The sequence below is a fragment of the Ursus americanus genome, chromosome X (assembly GCF_024610735.1).
Source record: "Ursus americanus isolate L20-20 chromosome X, mUrsAme1.1.p, whole genome shotgun sequence".
Classification (NCBI taxonomy): domain Eukaryota; kingdom Metazoa; phylum Chordata; class Mammalia; order Carnivora; family Ursidae; genus Ursus; species Ursus americanus.
The window spans coordinates 44,853,398-44,867,117 of NC_142164.1; the positions used below are offsets into that span (position 1 = coordinate 44,853,398).

A 13,720-nucleotide genomic window follows, 5' to 3' on the forward strand; every position below is an offset into this window, starting at 1 on the left:
ATGGAAGAGCGTGATTGGCTGCGGTGCGTTTTACGTGACTGATCATTGGTCCGCCTCTGGGGATAACCGTCCCAGTTGCCTGAGAAACAATATCGTCATCATTTAATAACTCACCGGTGATTGGTCCGCCTCTAAAGTTAAACTTAAAAGCCCAGATTACCGGTGGAAATCCGTACTGCTTTACGGCGGAGATGAAGCTGAAAAGCAGAGTGCAGCAGCAGGGCTTCCTGCTGGCGCTTCGCTTCCTGGCCGTGGTTCTCTGGAGCTTTCCTGGGGCCAGGGCCCTGGACAATGGCTTGGCGATAACCCCTACCATGGGCTGGCTGCACTGGGAGCGCTTCATGTGCAACCTTGACTGCCAAGAAGAGCCGGATTCCTGTATCAGGTATAGGAGATACTGAGTACCCCCTTGCGTTCGCCTGTGTGTCTGTCTCTGTTTGAGGGAATAGAGGGTCGCAGAGGGAACATTTGAGCCTGAGGGAGGGGTCCCCTACTGCTTCTGCATTTTTATGCCCAGCAAACGGCCCTGGTTGGGAACTAGCCCTAGCTTTCTCCGGCGTGATCCCTACTTCGGTAGGAGTTGGGTCAGCAGCCCCTGCTGCTCCGTCTGTCTGTGCCGGATCACCCAACTAGGGACTTCATCCATTCACCATCCAGTTCTGTTCAGACCCTTCTTGTGAACTGCTGTTCTGCCTATGTCTGCCAGGCCTTGGTAGTGACCATAGCTGGGGTGAGTAGGAGAGACAGAGGACTAAGACACGTGCTATTGCTTCTGCTTTTTGGGTCAGCGGTTCCTTGGCTGTAACTGGAGGGAGTTTAGAAGAACCGTGGAGTCTCTATATGCCCACCCCCTCGCCCTTGAGTGTGGCATCTGGCTCGAAGGTTGACCTGGAGGAACTTTATAAAGGATTCCCCCGCTGTCCAAAAGTTGAGTGTTCCATAAGAGGAAATGGCTTAAAGTGAAGAAGTAATTACCATTAATTTATATGGAAAATTTTTTGAGCATTCCCGGACCCCAAAAATAACCTCTCTTGGCTTTGGTGCACAAAATAAATGGAGATGAATCACAGATCCTCACAGACACAGTTCAAAGCTATGGTGGCTTAATGCTGGGATGCTGAATGTAGTTTGCATCACATATTTCTTTTTGTCTTTTCCTTTTTTTCTAAATGGTGGTTGGCTTATTTTTATAGCTGATAATAAAACTAATGCATGACCATTGCAAAAAATGTAGGTAGTAGAGTATAATGAAAATAAAGTTTTCCTGGCACAGAATAAACGCTTCATAAATGCAAATTATATGTATATAATTTATTTAAGCAATCTCCTGTCCATAGCTATTCAAGCTCTTCAGTTTTTTTTATTATTATTGTGAAGCTGTGTTAACCATCCTTGTACATCATAATATTCTTTCCTTAGAAGTGTAATTACCGGATCCAAAGGTAGGTTACATATCGAACTATTTTGTTACATATCCTCCCCAAAAGGTTTACAAATGCACATTCCCAAGAACAGTGTATGAGAATGTCTATTTCCCCACACCCTGGCTACCACTGCATTTTTGTCATTCTTTTAAAACTTTGCCTGTCTGATGTTTTTATTTCCACTTAATTATTTTTTAGTTGAAATGTTTTGGGTTTGGTTTTGGGGTTGTGTGTGTATGTGTGTATGGTCTGTCATATATTATAAATATGGTCGTTCCAGCTTATGTTGGTTTTTATGATTTCTGGCCCTGACATCATGTTGAGAAAGTCTTTACCTACCTGAAGATAATATAGTCACCTACATTTTCTAGAGTATTTTTATGGATTTTTTAAATATTTAAATCGTTAACCCACCTGCACTTTATTTTCCTATAAGGAATGCCACATTTAATATATTACTAAATTCCTGGGGCACCTGGATGGCTCAGTTGGTTAAGCATCTGCCTTTGGCTCAGGTCACAATCCCCGGGTCCTGGGGTCTCCTGCTCAGTGGGGAGGCTGCTTCTCCCTCTCCGTCTGCCCCTCCCTCCACCCCCACTCATGCATGCATGCTTGCTTGCGCTATCTCTCAAAAAAATAAATAAAATCTTTTAAAAAAATATGTATATACTAGATTCCATGGTACCAGATGGCTGGAAGGATCTCTTTTGGAACTTTCTCTTTAATTCCATTGATTTGTGTATTCTAATGCTACTGGTACTGTACCAGCTTCATTTATCTTTCGTAAAATGTTCATGTGTTTTACCTCTCAGGTGAAATTTTGAATCATGTTGCCAACTTCCTTAAAAAGTCCTTTTGGGGTCTATTCAGGGTTTTATTAAATGTATAAAACATGCCTGGGTGGCTCAGTAGGATTAAGCATCCTACTCTTGATCTCAGCTCAGGTCTTAATCTCAGTGCGTGAGTTCAAGCCCTGCGTTGGACTCCACACTGGGCGTGGAGCTTATTTTAAAAATGTATAAAGGTGTGTTTTAATATTGAGTTTTCTTATCCCAGAGCAAAATAACGTCTCTCCATTTACTGAAATCATTTGGGAACATTCCTATGGATCCTGTCCATGCCTTAAATTTATCTCTACGTATTTTAGTTTTTCTGTTGTGTTTTTAGTTGCTCTTGTGAATGGTATCTTTTTTTTTTTCAAACAGGTTATTGTTGATATCTAAGGAAGCTATTGATTATAGTAACTTTGTAGTTTCTTACTTTACAGAACTTTCTTCTTAGTTCTAATTACCTTTTCAATTTCATGTATTTCTCATGCCTCATTGTGTGAGGTTCTTAGGGTGGAAGTATTCAGGCAGGGGGGAGTAAAAAAAGGACCCAGTCCATTTTACTTTGCACTGATTACTACGGAACTGGGTAGTAACTGGGTTGAAAAAACTTGCAAAACCCCAAGATGCCTTACCATTTGTTTAATGAATGACAACGATTTTTGGAATTTCTCTTACAGTGAGAAGCTCTTCATGCAGATGGCAGAACTCATGGAGTCGGATGGCTGGAAGGATGTAGGTTATGAGTACCTCTGCATTGATGACTGTTGGATGGCTCCTGAGAGAGATTCAAATGGCAGACTTCAGGCAGACCCGAAACGCTTTCCTAGTGGGATCCGAGGCCTTGCTGATTATGTGAGTTTATAGATATTTCTCTTTCATTCAGGAGACTGTACGCACTTTTGTACTGAAGCTTATTCAGAAAAACTGAGAAAGTAAAATAGCTGCTTTTATCTGAATATCAAATTGTAAGGCTTATCAGGTAGAATTGTCATTCCATCAGCAGATCCTTGTTTTGCAATAGCTCTTGAGGCCTGTCCTGGAGAAGTTCTCCTTTTGCCGAAACCCCTGAATTCTCTAGAAGGAAAAGGGAAGTTGGTTCTTGACATGTGTTCATATATTTCCATATGCTTTGAGCAGTTATTACAATTGTAGTATAAAGTAGAAGATAGCAGGAATATATTCTGGAAATTAAGGGTAATAGAGCTGGACACTAGTTAAAGACAATGAAGACAGATGTATTCAGTACTACTGCAATAGGACACAGAGCCAAGATCAATTTCAAAGACAACAAAGACAAGTGGGGTTTTATAGTCAATGAGCGGACTTCAGGGGGTCAGTGGATGGAAAATTACCAAGAGGAGACATCAAGGGCAAGAGGATTCTTGCTAAAGGCAGGCAGGCCAAGGAGTTAGACATGAAGGGCAGGGGATGAGGAACTTGATCAGATATCAGGGGTAGGGAGATGACTTAGCAGGATTCTTGCTGAAATAACGTGAGGCCTACTTGAGAAGAGGGCACAGAAGAGCCTAAGGTATGGTCATGGTGAGAGTCTTTGTCCAGATAATTGTATCATTGCCATGGAAAGGCAACTTTTAGGATCCCACCAGAAAAAGATGAGAGTGATAGCTTTCCCTTTAGTTCTGTATCGTAGCTTACATATATAGTTTGAACTCTGCAGCATTAGATAGAGACTTTGTCTCCCAGCTAACTCAACTGGATAATTTTGGGGGTTTGTGAAAAAAGAAGCCCTTGATACCTAGTGAAATATACTTATCTGTGCCCCGAGCCTAGAATGGTTCTCTCTACTTCATGATTGCCCTTCTATTGTGGTGATCCTTTTCTCTCATTTCAGGTCCATAGCAAAGGACTGAAGCTAGGAATTTATGCAGATGTTGGAAATAAAACCTGTGCAGGCTTCCCTGGGAGTTTTGGACACTACGACATTGATGCCAAGACCTTTGCTGACTGGGGAGTTGATCTGCTAAAATTTGATGGTTGTTACTGTGACAGTGTGGAACATTTAGAAAAAGGTATGATTTAGCCCTGAGCAAAGGGAGAAACTTGGAGGCCAGGGTAAGTGGAGCATTCCAAAGAGCTCACCTCCACATTTTAAAGGCTCAGTCACAATACTGGAAATAATTATTCTCAATATTGTCAGAGCTCCTACCTCTTCTTTTCTTTCAGTTTGTCCATGCATTCATTCATGCATGCATGTAAAATCCATGCATGCCTAATCATGGCTAATAATGTGCACGTTTCATTCAAGAGGGCTCCGAGTTCATTACAAATAGTAATTGTAACTTTCCATAAGAGCATTTGGGAAAGCATCTGGAATGTCAGTCCCAGAGAAAAGAACATCTTCATTCCTGCCTTTTGTCAGTATATGCACCATCCCACACTACCTCCTGAGAATAATCCCAGCAGTCTGGGAGGGACTAAACACAATTTAATCACAGAGCAGCCACCTGTCTCTGCTGCTGGTTTAAAATATAACCATGGCCCTTCCTGGCAGCCTTTTTTTAAAATACACAGCACCAGCTGGAAGTTCCCTTCTTTCCCTTATTTTACCCATTGTTTTCTCATACAGGTTATAAGCGTATGTCCTTGGCCCTGAACAGGACTGGCAGAAGCATTGTGTATTCCTGTGAGTGGCCCCTTTATATGTGGCCTTTTCGTAAGGTGAGCTAGTGAGCACAGACTCCCAACAGAGCCTTGCTGATAGATTTTCAGAACTTGAGAACAAAGAAGACAGAAGGGTCTCCTTCAAAGTCCAACCTTACTTAACAGGCTTATCCTACCATCTCTCTCAGGATCCAACCACTTCTCACCCTCTCCACTGCTGTAATTGGATTCTAAGCTACCCTCACCTGGGAAATCAGTCATCTTTGAATCTTCCCTTTGTCGCACAGTTCACAGCCTGTCCACCAGCAATCCTATCAGTACTATCTACAAAACACATCCTGAATCAGCCCACTTCTTTCCATCTCTGTTGCATCCACCCTGATCTTCCACGCCACCACCATCTCCGCCCTGACTGCACCATCAGTCTGGTCTGCTTCCACTGTCCTGCCATCCGTTTTCCAAGGAGCACCGCAGTGATCTTGTTAAAATGTAAATCCTATCACTCCCCTGCTGAAAAAAAAGCCTTAATTGGCTTCCCATTGCATTTGGAATAAAATCACACCCCACTGATCTCAGGTCCTGGCCTGCCTCCAACCTCCCCTCACTCTTTCCATGACTGCACTGGGTTTTCTTTCTGTCCCTCAAGCACACAAGCCTGCTGCTGCCTCAGGGACTTTACACTTGCGTTTTGTTCTCTGCCTGGTACATTCTTCCTCCAAGATTTTTAAATGGCTGGCTCCTTCTTAACATTGAAGTCCCAAACCAAATGCCACATATTCAGACAGCTCTTCTCCTCTAAAATAGCACTGTATCCATTTATTCTTTATCACATCGAGCTGCTGAATTTCCTGGTAAGAGCTTAGCACTGTGTGGAATTATTTGTTGACTGGCTTATTGTCTGTCTCCCCCACTAGAATGTAAGCTCCAGGAAGGCAGGGACCTTGTCTGACTTTATCACTATATCCCTAGCTTGTGGTAAGTGTTGAATAATTACTTATAGAATGAATTCCTGTTCTTCCCTTCTAATCTCTGCAGAATACTCTCCCCTCTTTCTCAACATCGTAAACCTCTGATACTCTACCTCCCTATCTCAGACTTGTATTCGTTCCATTAACAAATTATGTGCCTAGGATTTAGATTGCCTTATCCTATGCCTGCAAGTCCTATGTAATTTTGCAGCTTTTTTTACTTAGAAAGATCATTTTAGTTATTTCTGTTTACAGAAGTGATACGTGTCCATTTTAGGAAAGTGTGAAAATACAGTAAGTTGTGAAAAAAAATCAAAATCTTCCATAACCCCCATACTTAGTTACCATTTGGCAAATTTCCAGCATAAAGTGTTAAAGCCATTTTAAGGAGAAATTTTAAGTTAATGGCCTACTTCTGAAGCAGACTTCTTACAATGAAATTCTATAATAGGGATTTAGCTCTCAGAGACCTTTAATCTGTACGCTAAAGAGGCTACACGTGCCTCCTTTAAACTTGACTGTTTTCATCTTGCAAGAATGTCAGTAGAAAGTAAATAGAAGAGTTATGTTTGTTTTCACAGCCCAATTACACAGAAATCCGACAGTACTGCAATCACTGGAGAAATTTTGAGGATGTTTATGATTCTTGGCAAAGTGTAAAGAGTATCTTGGCCTGGACATCTTCTAACCAGAAGAGAATTGTTGATGTCGCAGGACCAGGGGGTTGGAATGACCCAGATATGGTAAGCCCTCCTTGTTCAAGCCCCTGCAGTGGGCCTGTTTCCTAATTGATTTTTCAAGGTAAATCAGAAGGCAACATTCCTGGAAGCAGGCCTTACCCGAGAATACTCAGAGCAGGGTGCCATAGAAAGTGGCTTCTGTATGTCTAGGCAACTTTAAAAGTGTTTCCTTTTTTCACTTAAATTCTTGCTCTTCTTTGTCCCAGTTAGTGATTGGTAACTTTGGCCTCAGCTGGGACCAGCAGGTAACTCAGATGGCCCTGTGGGCTATCATGGCCGCTCCGTTACTCATGTCCAATGACCTCCGACACATCAGCCCTCAAGCCAAAGCCCTCCTTCAGGATAAGGATGTAATTGCCATCAACCAGGACCCCTTGGGCAAGCAGGGGTACCGGCTTAGAAAGGTACAGTAAGTAATGTCCTATGGGAGAAAATAGAATTGGCTGGGAACAGTTCCTCTTTTGCCTTTTAGTTTATAGTTCATCCAAATGTTTAAGATGGAATGGCTTTATGCCCAAGTACCACCATTGTCCTGGGCTTAAATCTGTTACGTTAAGAGGATGTGCACTTGTCTTTTGAGAATATTTACTTTCAGTCTTCATATTATAATCAGTAATGAGGCTCCTTTTTTGCTAACCATTACTTTACTTCTAAAGTGTGCTGTAGGATTTTAATTTTTCCCGGAAGTGCTCAGTAGTTCTGACAATAATACTGAATGCCACTACCAATAAGGCAGCTTCTTGCTAGTTACCAAGCTATCACCTATTTTCTTGGCTTACTTTTCAGGAAGACAACATTGAGGTGTGGGAACGCCCACTCTCGGACTTAGCCTGGGCTGTGGCTATGGTAAACCTGCAGGAGATCGGTGGACCTCGTTTTCATACCATCTCTATTGCTTCCTTGGGTCAGGGGTTGGCCTGTATTCCTGACTGCATGATCACACAGCTCCTGCCTGAGAAGAAAAAGCTTGGGTTTTATCAGTGGACTTCAGATTTAAAAACTAAGATAAATCCCACAGGCACTGTTTTACTTCGGCTGGCAGCAACCTAGACTACACTCAAAAGCCTTCTTTAAAACGTGTACTTCGTTGTGGCCCCTGTGGCTCATCGGTTACATTAAGCGTCCGACTCTTGATCTCAGCTCAGGTCTTTATCGCAGGGTCCTGAGTTTATGCCTCTACTTCAGAAAGAAAAAATGTGTATTTTGTTGCCAAAGTGACTCCCCTACGTCTCCCTTTTCTTCCATTCCCACTTTAGCTGTCCTGTCCAATAAAATTTTCCACAGTGGAGCTTTATAAAAACTTCCAGAGGGATCTTTAGACAACATTTTGGGGAAAAGCTTTTGAAACAAATTGATAAGAAATAATACCTGTGATTTATTGGGCACTTTAGTATATGCCAGGCACTGTTCTAGATGTATGAAGTATATTGAGCCATTTGAAGCCTCACCAACAACCGAGGCAGGTAACTTACCCACTACAAACCGCAGCCAAGATTTCAGCCCAGACTTTTAACCCTTAAATGACTGCCTACTGAGGTGCTTGGATGGCACTACTTAGGTACAATCTTAGCCCAAAGGAAGATAAAAACAAAACTACTTTAAATGAAGGGCAAAAAATACCCCAGCAGGAACAACCTACAGAGGCAACCTATTACCTTGTGTTGCCACATTACTGAATTTTTATGGAACCATCTCGTCAAGAAACACTACACCACACTGGTTTCCAAATCCTAAGGTGGTTTGCAGTCTAGATCCAACAAATGCAGTTGGTTTACTTTCACCAGCAATAGTTGATACCTTATGATCTCTGGCCAGAATAGCAGACCTCTGGCCAGAGTACCCTCCCCTCTCCCCTTTAAGCTGCCTCCTTTCCAGGATGTGATGAGGCAATGACCTTCAGACTGGGGTTTGTGTGGAATGGGTCATTTTTTTTAGGGGGTGGTGCAGGAGAGAGCCAGCCATAGGGTTGTAGGGTTCAATCTCACAACGCAGAGATCGTGACCTAAGCCAAAATCAAGAGTCAGACACTTAAATGACTGAGCCACCCAGGCGCCCTGGGGAATGGATCATTTTCAAGGAATTTCTGGACATTAGAATTCCCTCCTTTTCCTACCATTGATTTGCCTGAGGACCAATCTGTAGTCAAAGCTTCAAGCCAACTCATCACCTCGCCCCTTTCACAATCACCCATCTCCCACACAACCCAAGGCCACAGCTCACCCATCCTGATCGCACAACAGCACAAAATTAGCAAGGGGCAAAAAAGGCCCTCAAAATACAAAGGCCCTCTGCATGTCATAACAATTCCTTTGCCTGTCAGGTGATTACCAATTATTTTCAATAAAACTGGAGGAGTAATCATCAGTTGCTAAAACTCACAAACCCAATCACCCACAGAAACAAGGCAATTTGGAAGAAAACTGCTCCATCTCACCGAGACGTACTTCCGGTTACCAAAATGTATCACTTATATGCTTCACCTCCAGTTTTGCTGCTTAAGTATGAAAAGTAAGAATCAGGTATACAATAGCATACGAGGAAAAGGATGTAAAATTTGCCATGATTAGACATCTTTAAAAATGGACAGATATCCTTGTTAAATTCTGCCAGGCAGCTTAATTCACTAGGAAGTATATCCTCTGCAGTTATTTCAACATGAGAATTTATGTCTACTTTGAAATCTGAGGGGATATGTCAATTAGGAGAGTTAAATCTGAACACAGAATACATATAGTATGCTCTGCAGAGAAAACTGGGCCTAAATTCCTCATTAAATGAAGTAGCAAGGTTATAGGAGAGAAATTATTTTGCTTGGTAAATTTTACATTCACTATGCATGTATAATTGTTAGTTACCATGGGACTCTAGTTATGTCCCATGATAACTAATAACTCTTGCTTAACAGCAAAAGGAATCCCATGAAACCCCATGTAACTGAAGTGTCAAACTGGACAATCACCATGTTTGATGTGAGTTCAGCCAGTTCAGATTCAATCCCAAATGAGCAAAGTACCCAGAAGAATCATCAGGCATAAACTGCCTCACAAGGGGAATTTTATTGATGGCACTAGTTTATTTCCCTCTTACAACACCAACTGCGACCCAATGAAGTGAACGGAACCTCAAGATTTTACTGTCTTCATAATGTAACAAAATACGAGGCTTAGAACTGGATCACTTGGCCCTGTAACAGAACAGAAAAAAACGTGAGTTTTTTATTTTGCAAAGAACCTCTACTCCCTCAAGTACATGGTCTATCCCCCTTCAAGGGATCACCACCTTTTAAGTCTCCTCATTATCCCTCTACTACTCATGCCAAGACCAACACCAAAAACCTCTACCTTCGGCTATGCATCTAGTTATTTTAAGAGTATTGCCCCGTTCCTGATTCCACCATCAGTAAGTGGGGAGAAATGTTCACCTCTCCCAATAGAAAAGATGGCACCTTCCACCCGTAATGATATACCTTTCTCTTCTTATCTCCTCCCAGTTCAAAATGCTTGCATCTTTTAATAGCCAGCATTCTCTTAGATCTGCAGTTGGGCTCGACACATTCAAGCCTCAGCACGATCTTCTTTGTAGTTTTAGCCTGGAAAAAATGAGATCAAGCCCTTCATAAATTACTGCAGAAAATCCTTCTTCAAAACAGGACTGTTGGGTTGAGTACTACTTAAAGGGAAGCTTTGCGAATGACAGTTGTGGCAATTTGACTTTAACTATAGGGAGAAAACAGAAATGTGAAAAATCAGTGCATTTAATAGGAAATTTAATGGCAAAGGTAGGATACTTAATTGCCATCAAATTCTCCATTCCCATCAAACATCCCACAGAACTTCTTATCAAATAGGCATTTATCACACCACCCTGAGCTTGTGGCCTTTCACCAGCTCTACATAGTTGTACTCCCCATAACCAAAAATGGGTCAACCAAGTGCATGGAACTATGAACTAAACACAAATTTCTCATTAAATGGGGTTAATAATTGTTACTTTAGATCAATTCTCTGGAGACTACCTAAAATTATGTCTACAATTTATGTGCATTTGACTGTATTTAACTCAAGGTACACTAATAAACTTTTTAAGTCTACTTCTATAATCAGAATTCTACTTCTGCCCGTTCGCAGTTCTCAGAAAAGCCAAAGCCTAGGCAGAATCTCCCCACCCTCTAAACAAGTTAGCTGAATGTGGAAAGGCAATCTGGCATTCCCTTTACCACCTTGAGATCAAACCATTTACGGCACCTAAACGAACACTAACGTTATTCCTTAGTACTTTCTGGAATGAGGCTGAATGAGCAAAGCACCAAAAGAAATGCTGTGTTCACAGGAATGCTGTTCCAGGCACTGGCTACTTTAAGGAGTAGCCAATCACCTAGGGCAGAAGAGTAACTCATCTGGCCTGAATGAGAATTCAGGAGAGCAGTGGAAGGCCTAGATGAGGATTTTAAAGAGCTTTAAAACGTCATGAGGTAAGTAGCAGACTGCAGGCTTCTGAACTGAGAAGCAAAGTAAGAGCAATTCTCGCTATAAGCAAGGGCTGAGGATTCACTAGGGTATAACAGGGAACAGGGCAAAGGAAAGGATTCACTGCTGTACTCGAACTTCAGTCCATAGGAAGGCAGGGTACATTCCCCTTTACTTGATGTTTGCCTCTTCAAAAAGGGAAGGACAAAAATAATAAAACACTGAGATAGTGCAGGACTGTAGACTAGAGTCAGACCCGGGTTGCACTCCCAGCTCCACTGCCTACTAGACGTGTCACTGCAGGTAAGGGAGTTTCCACTGAAACTATGAAAACACACACCTGCACTGTACAGTGTGGGCTAGAGAAAAATGCAAGGTCTTTACCACAGTAAGTGGGAAGCACGTCAGATAGTAATTACTACTAACCTTTTTCCGGAAAATCGGCTTAGTCTGCCCACCATAGCCACTCTGCTTCCTGTCATAACGCCGCTTTCCTGGGGAATGAAGTTATTTGTTACGGTATACCAAAGATAATAAATCATAACCGCCACAGGGAAAAGTCGTCTTACAGGTTTTATCTTTCCAGCAGAAATAACAAAACCCAGGTTGGGGGAGGCGCGGGACTGCTAATGTATTATACTAGTTCCCGAATGATTGAAATCAAATTACGTTCAGACCGTCTTACCCTGGGCATAAAGAGAATCTTTGCCTTTCTTGTACTGTGTCACTTTGTGGGGTTGGTGCTTGCCACACTTCTTGCAGAAAGTCCGGCGGGTTTTAGGAACGTTCACCTAGTAAAGAAACAGTTCAGGGTAAGCAGCATTATTAAATACCAACTGCACAACGCCCCAACAGACCCAGCTGAAGCTAAGACATCCCATGAGGGCTCGACTCTCAGACTCCTCGCTAGCACACAACACTCGACTAGAAGGTGGTACAGCGGCCTCCGCCGGGCCCCGAAGTGGAGAGAGTGTTCCCTCCACCCCCAACTAAGTCTACCTCTTTGATCCCATCACTTCATTTCCTGGCTCCGAAGCCCAGTGCCTTCGAGGTCGATCTCGACATCACTGGGTTTCTTTGGTACCACGAGTCCACCCGTGGACCTAGAGCCCGCCTGGGATGACCTCCGTCTAAGGAGGCGAAAAGATTAAACTGGATGTTACCGGGCCCGCTCCCCAAGGTCCTACCATGTTTGCGAGAGCGCTATCGGCACGGAAAGAAAGAGGCCGGGCCGGAAACGGAAGTATATAGGAGGTTTCTGGTCGCTCTTGCTCACGGGAGGCGGCGAGAATGACCATAGAGTCGAAGGCTCTGTGAGCACCGCCCTCCGGCGGCTGAGAGGACTCGCTTCGGAGCCGTGGGTGAGAGCTTAAGGAATGGCTCGGCCTGAGGCGGATCCTGTCTTCCACGTGCTTCGGTCCTCCAGCTTTGCGGCTTTTCCTCAAGTCATCACCGCCGGCGGACGCTGCTAGGTAGCCGCGTTAAAGGAGGGAAGTAGTGCTCGTTCTAGACCCCCGGGCGTCCCTGGCCCTGTCTCCGAGGGAAGCGGGGACTAGGAGCAAATGGAGGGGCCCTACACACCCAGGTTCCATTACCGTTTCACCTCAAGGACACTGGGAATATCTTTGGTTAACTGAAGGCTTGGAGGGAGCCAGGGCACTAATTCATTTATCACATGGCTGTTCGGTCCATTCAACAAATGTTAATTGAATTCCTATTCTGTGTTGGGCACTGTTCTAGGGGAGGGACAAGATAATCAAATAATCTCATAAATGTATAATTACAAAGTACTTTGTAAAATAGTACCAACGGTCGGCATTCAAGCACCCCCCCTTTTATTGAAGGAGCAAGTTGGCTGCCCTGGGTTCTGAAAAGTGACGTTGAAATCGTTCGGCTCGCACAATAGCAATCAACAGGCGGAGAGAGAAAAAGTACCAGCTGCTCTTCCCTTCCTTGCGTACCTGGCAGAAGTCATGTGCTAGGTTTCAAGAGTCTAGCAGAGAAAGACTGCAGGGTACTGAGTATTTAAAATGGTTTGTCTCATAAAACTCTCACAATAACTCTAGGAGGTGGTACTATTATTCCCACTTTACAGATGAGAAAATTGAGGCTGTAGGCTAGTCAACATTTTGCCCAATGTTAATAGTATTTAGTGGAGCCAGGATACAAACACAGGTGATCTGACTCCAGAGCCTGGGTTTCTTTACCATTATACAATATGGCTGTTGTGGCCTGGAAATTATAATAGCTAACAATTATTGAGCACTTTATATACACCAGGCATTTTCCTAAACACCTCATATCCTACCTATTGTAATCCAAACAACCCAATGCAGTGTGTACCATTATTAATATTTAACAGGTGAGGAAACTGAGGCACGACTCAGGTGATTATTTCGTGGAGCTGGAATTTCATCCCAGGTAGTTCTAGCACCACAGCCTTGTACCTAACCACGACAGCACAGAGGGCAAGCAGGGGCATCTGCAGGGTAGAGGTTGATGAAGAGAGAGAACTGAGCAGGGACTTAGGAAGGGGTACCAGGGATTAGAGGCTAAGGAACTATGAAAGCCTGGGGTCTCCTGCTTGCATAACTCTCCAGGAACACCCATGGGTCCAGAGCTGACTCTCTGATCATCCCCTTTTTGTTGGCTGGTCTCTGGGAAAACGTT

General features: G+C 43.3%; 3 protein-coding genes across 3 annotated transcripts in view; 2 read left to right on the plus strand and 1 right to left on the minus strand.

Annotated features, from left to right (window-relative positions):
• The first annotated feature begins 163 nt into the window (after positions 1 to 163).
• GLA (galactosidase alpha) lies at positions 164 to 10,683 on the plus strand. Its single transcript, XM_045800009.2, has 7 exons — positions 164 to 385; positions 2,932 to 3,106; positions 4,107 to 4,284; positions 4,842 to 4,933; positions 6,426 to 6,587; positions 6,791 to 6,988; positions 7,371 to 10,683. Exons 1-7 carry the CDS (start codon positions 192 to 194, stop codon positions 7,632 to 7,634), a joined length of 1,263 nt encoding a protein of 420 aa, XP_045655965.1. The 5' UTR covers positions 164 to 191; the 3' UTR covers positions 7,635 to 10,683.
• On the minus strand, positions 9,622 to 12,348 carry RPL36A (ribosomal protein L36a). Its single transcript, XM_045799997.2, has 5 exons — positions 12,238 to 12,348; positions 11,736 to 11,841; positions 11,477 to 11,544; positions 10,051 to 10,173; positions 9,622 to 9,768 (listed from the first exon to the last, which is right to left on the minus strand). The coding sequence occupies exons 1-5, from the start codon at positions 12,346 to 12,348 to the stop codon at positions 9,748 to 9,750; spliced, it is 429 nt and encodes a 142-aa protein (XP_045655953.2). The 3' UTR covers positions 9,622 to 9,747.
• A 45-nt stretch (positions 12,349 to 12,393) lies between these two features.
• Positions 12,394 to 13,720, plus strand: part of BTK (Bruton tyrosine kinase) — a 34,422-nt gene continuing 33,095 nt past the window's right edge. Inside the window, exon 1 of the mRNA XM_045800006.2 lies at positions 12,394 to 12,522. The gene's annotated coding sequence lies outside the window, so the exon portion shown is untranslated. The remainder of the gene's footprint in view (positions 12,523 to 13,720) is intronic.

Coding starts and splice junctions, on each gene's coding strand:
- GLA (XM_045800009.2), top strand. CDS start 192: ATGAAGCTGAAAAGCAGAGTGCAGCAGCAGGGCTTCCTGCTGGCGCTT. Junction 4,285..4,841: donor TGTGGAACATTTAGAAAAAG/GTATGATTTAGC, acceptor TTTCTCATACAG/GTTATAAGCGTATGTCCTTG. Junction 4,934..6,425: donor ATATGTGGCCTTTTCGTAAG/GTGAGCTAGTGA, acceptor TTGTTTTCACAG/CCCAATTACACAGAAATCCG.
- RPL36A (XM_045799997.2), bottom strand. CDS start 12,348: ATGGTCATTCTCGCCGCCTCCCGTGAGCAAGAGCGACCAGAAACCTCC. Junction 10,174..11,476: donor AGCCGATTTTCCGGAAAAAG/GTTAGTAGTAAT, acceptor CATTTTTTCCAG/GCTAAAACTACAAAGAAGAT. Junction 9,769..10,050: donor GAGGAGATAAGAAGAGAAAG/GTATATCATTAC, acceptor GTTCTGTTACAG/GGCCAAGTGATCCAGTTCTA.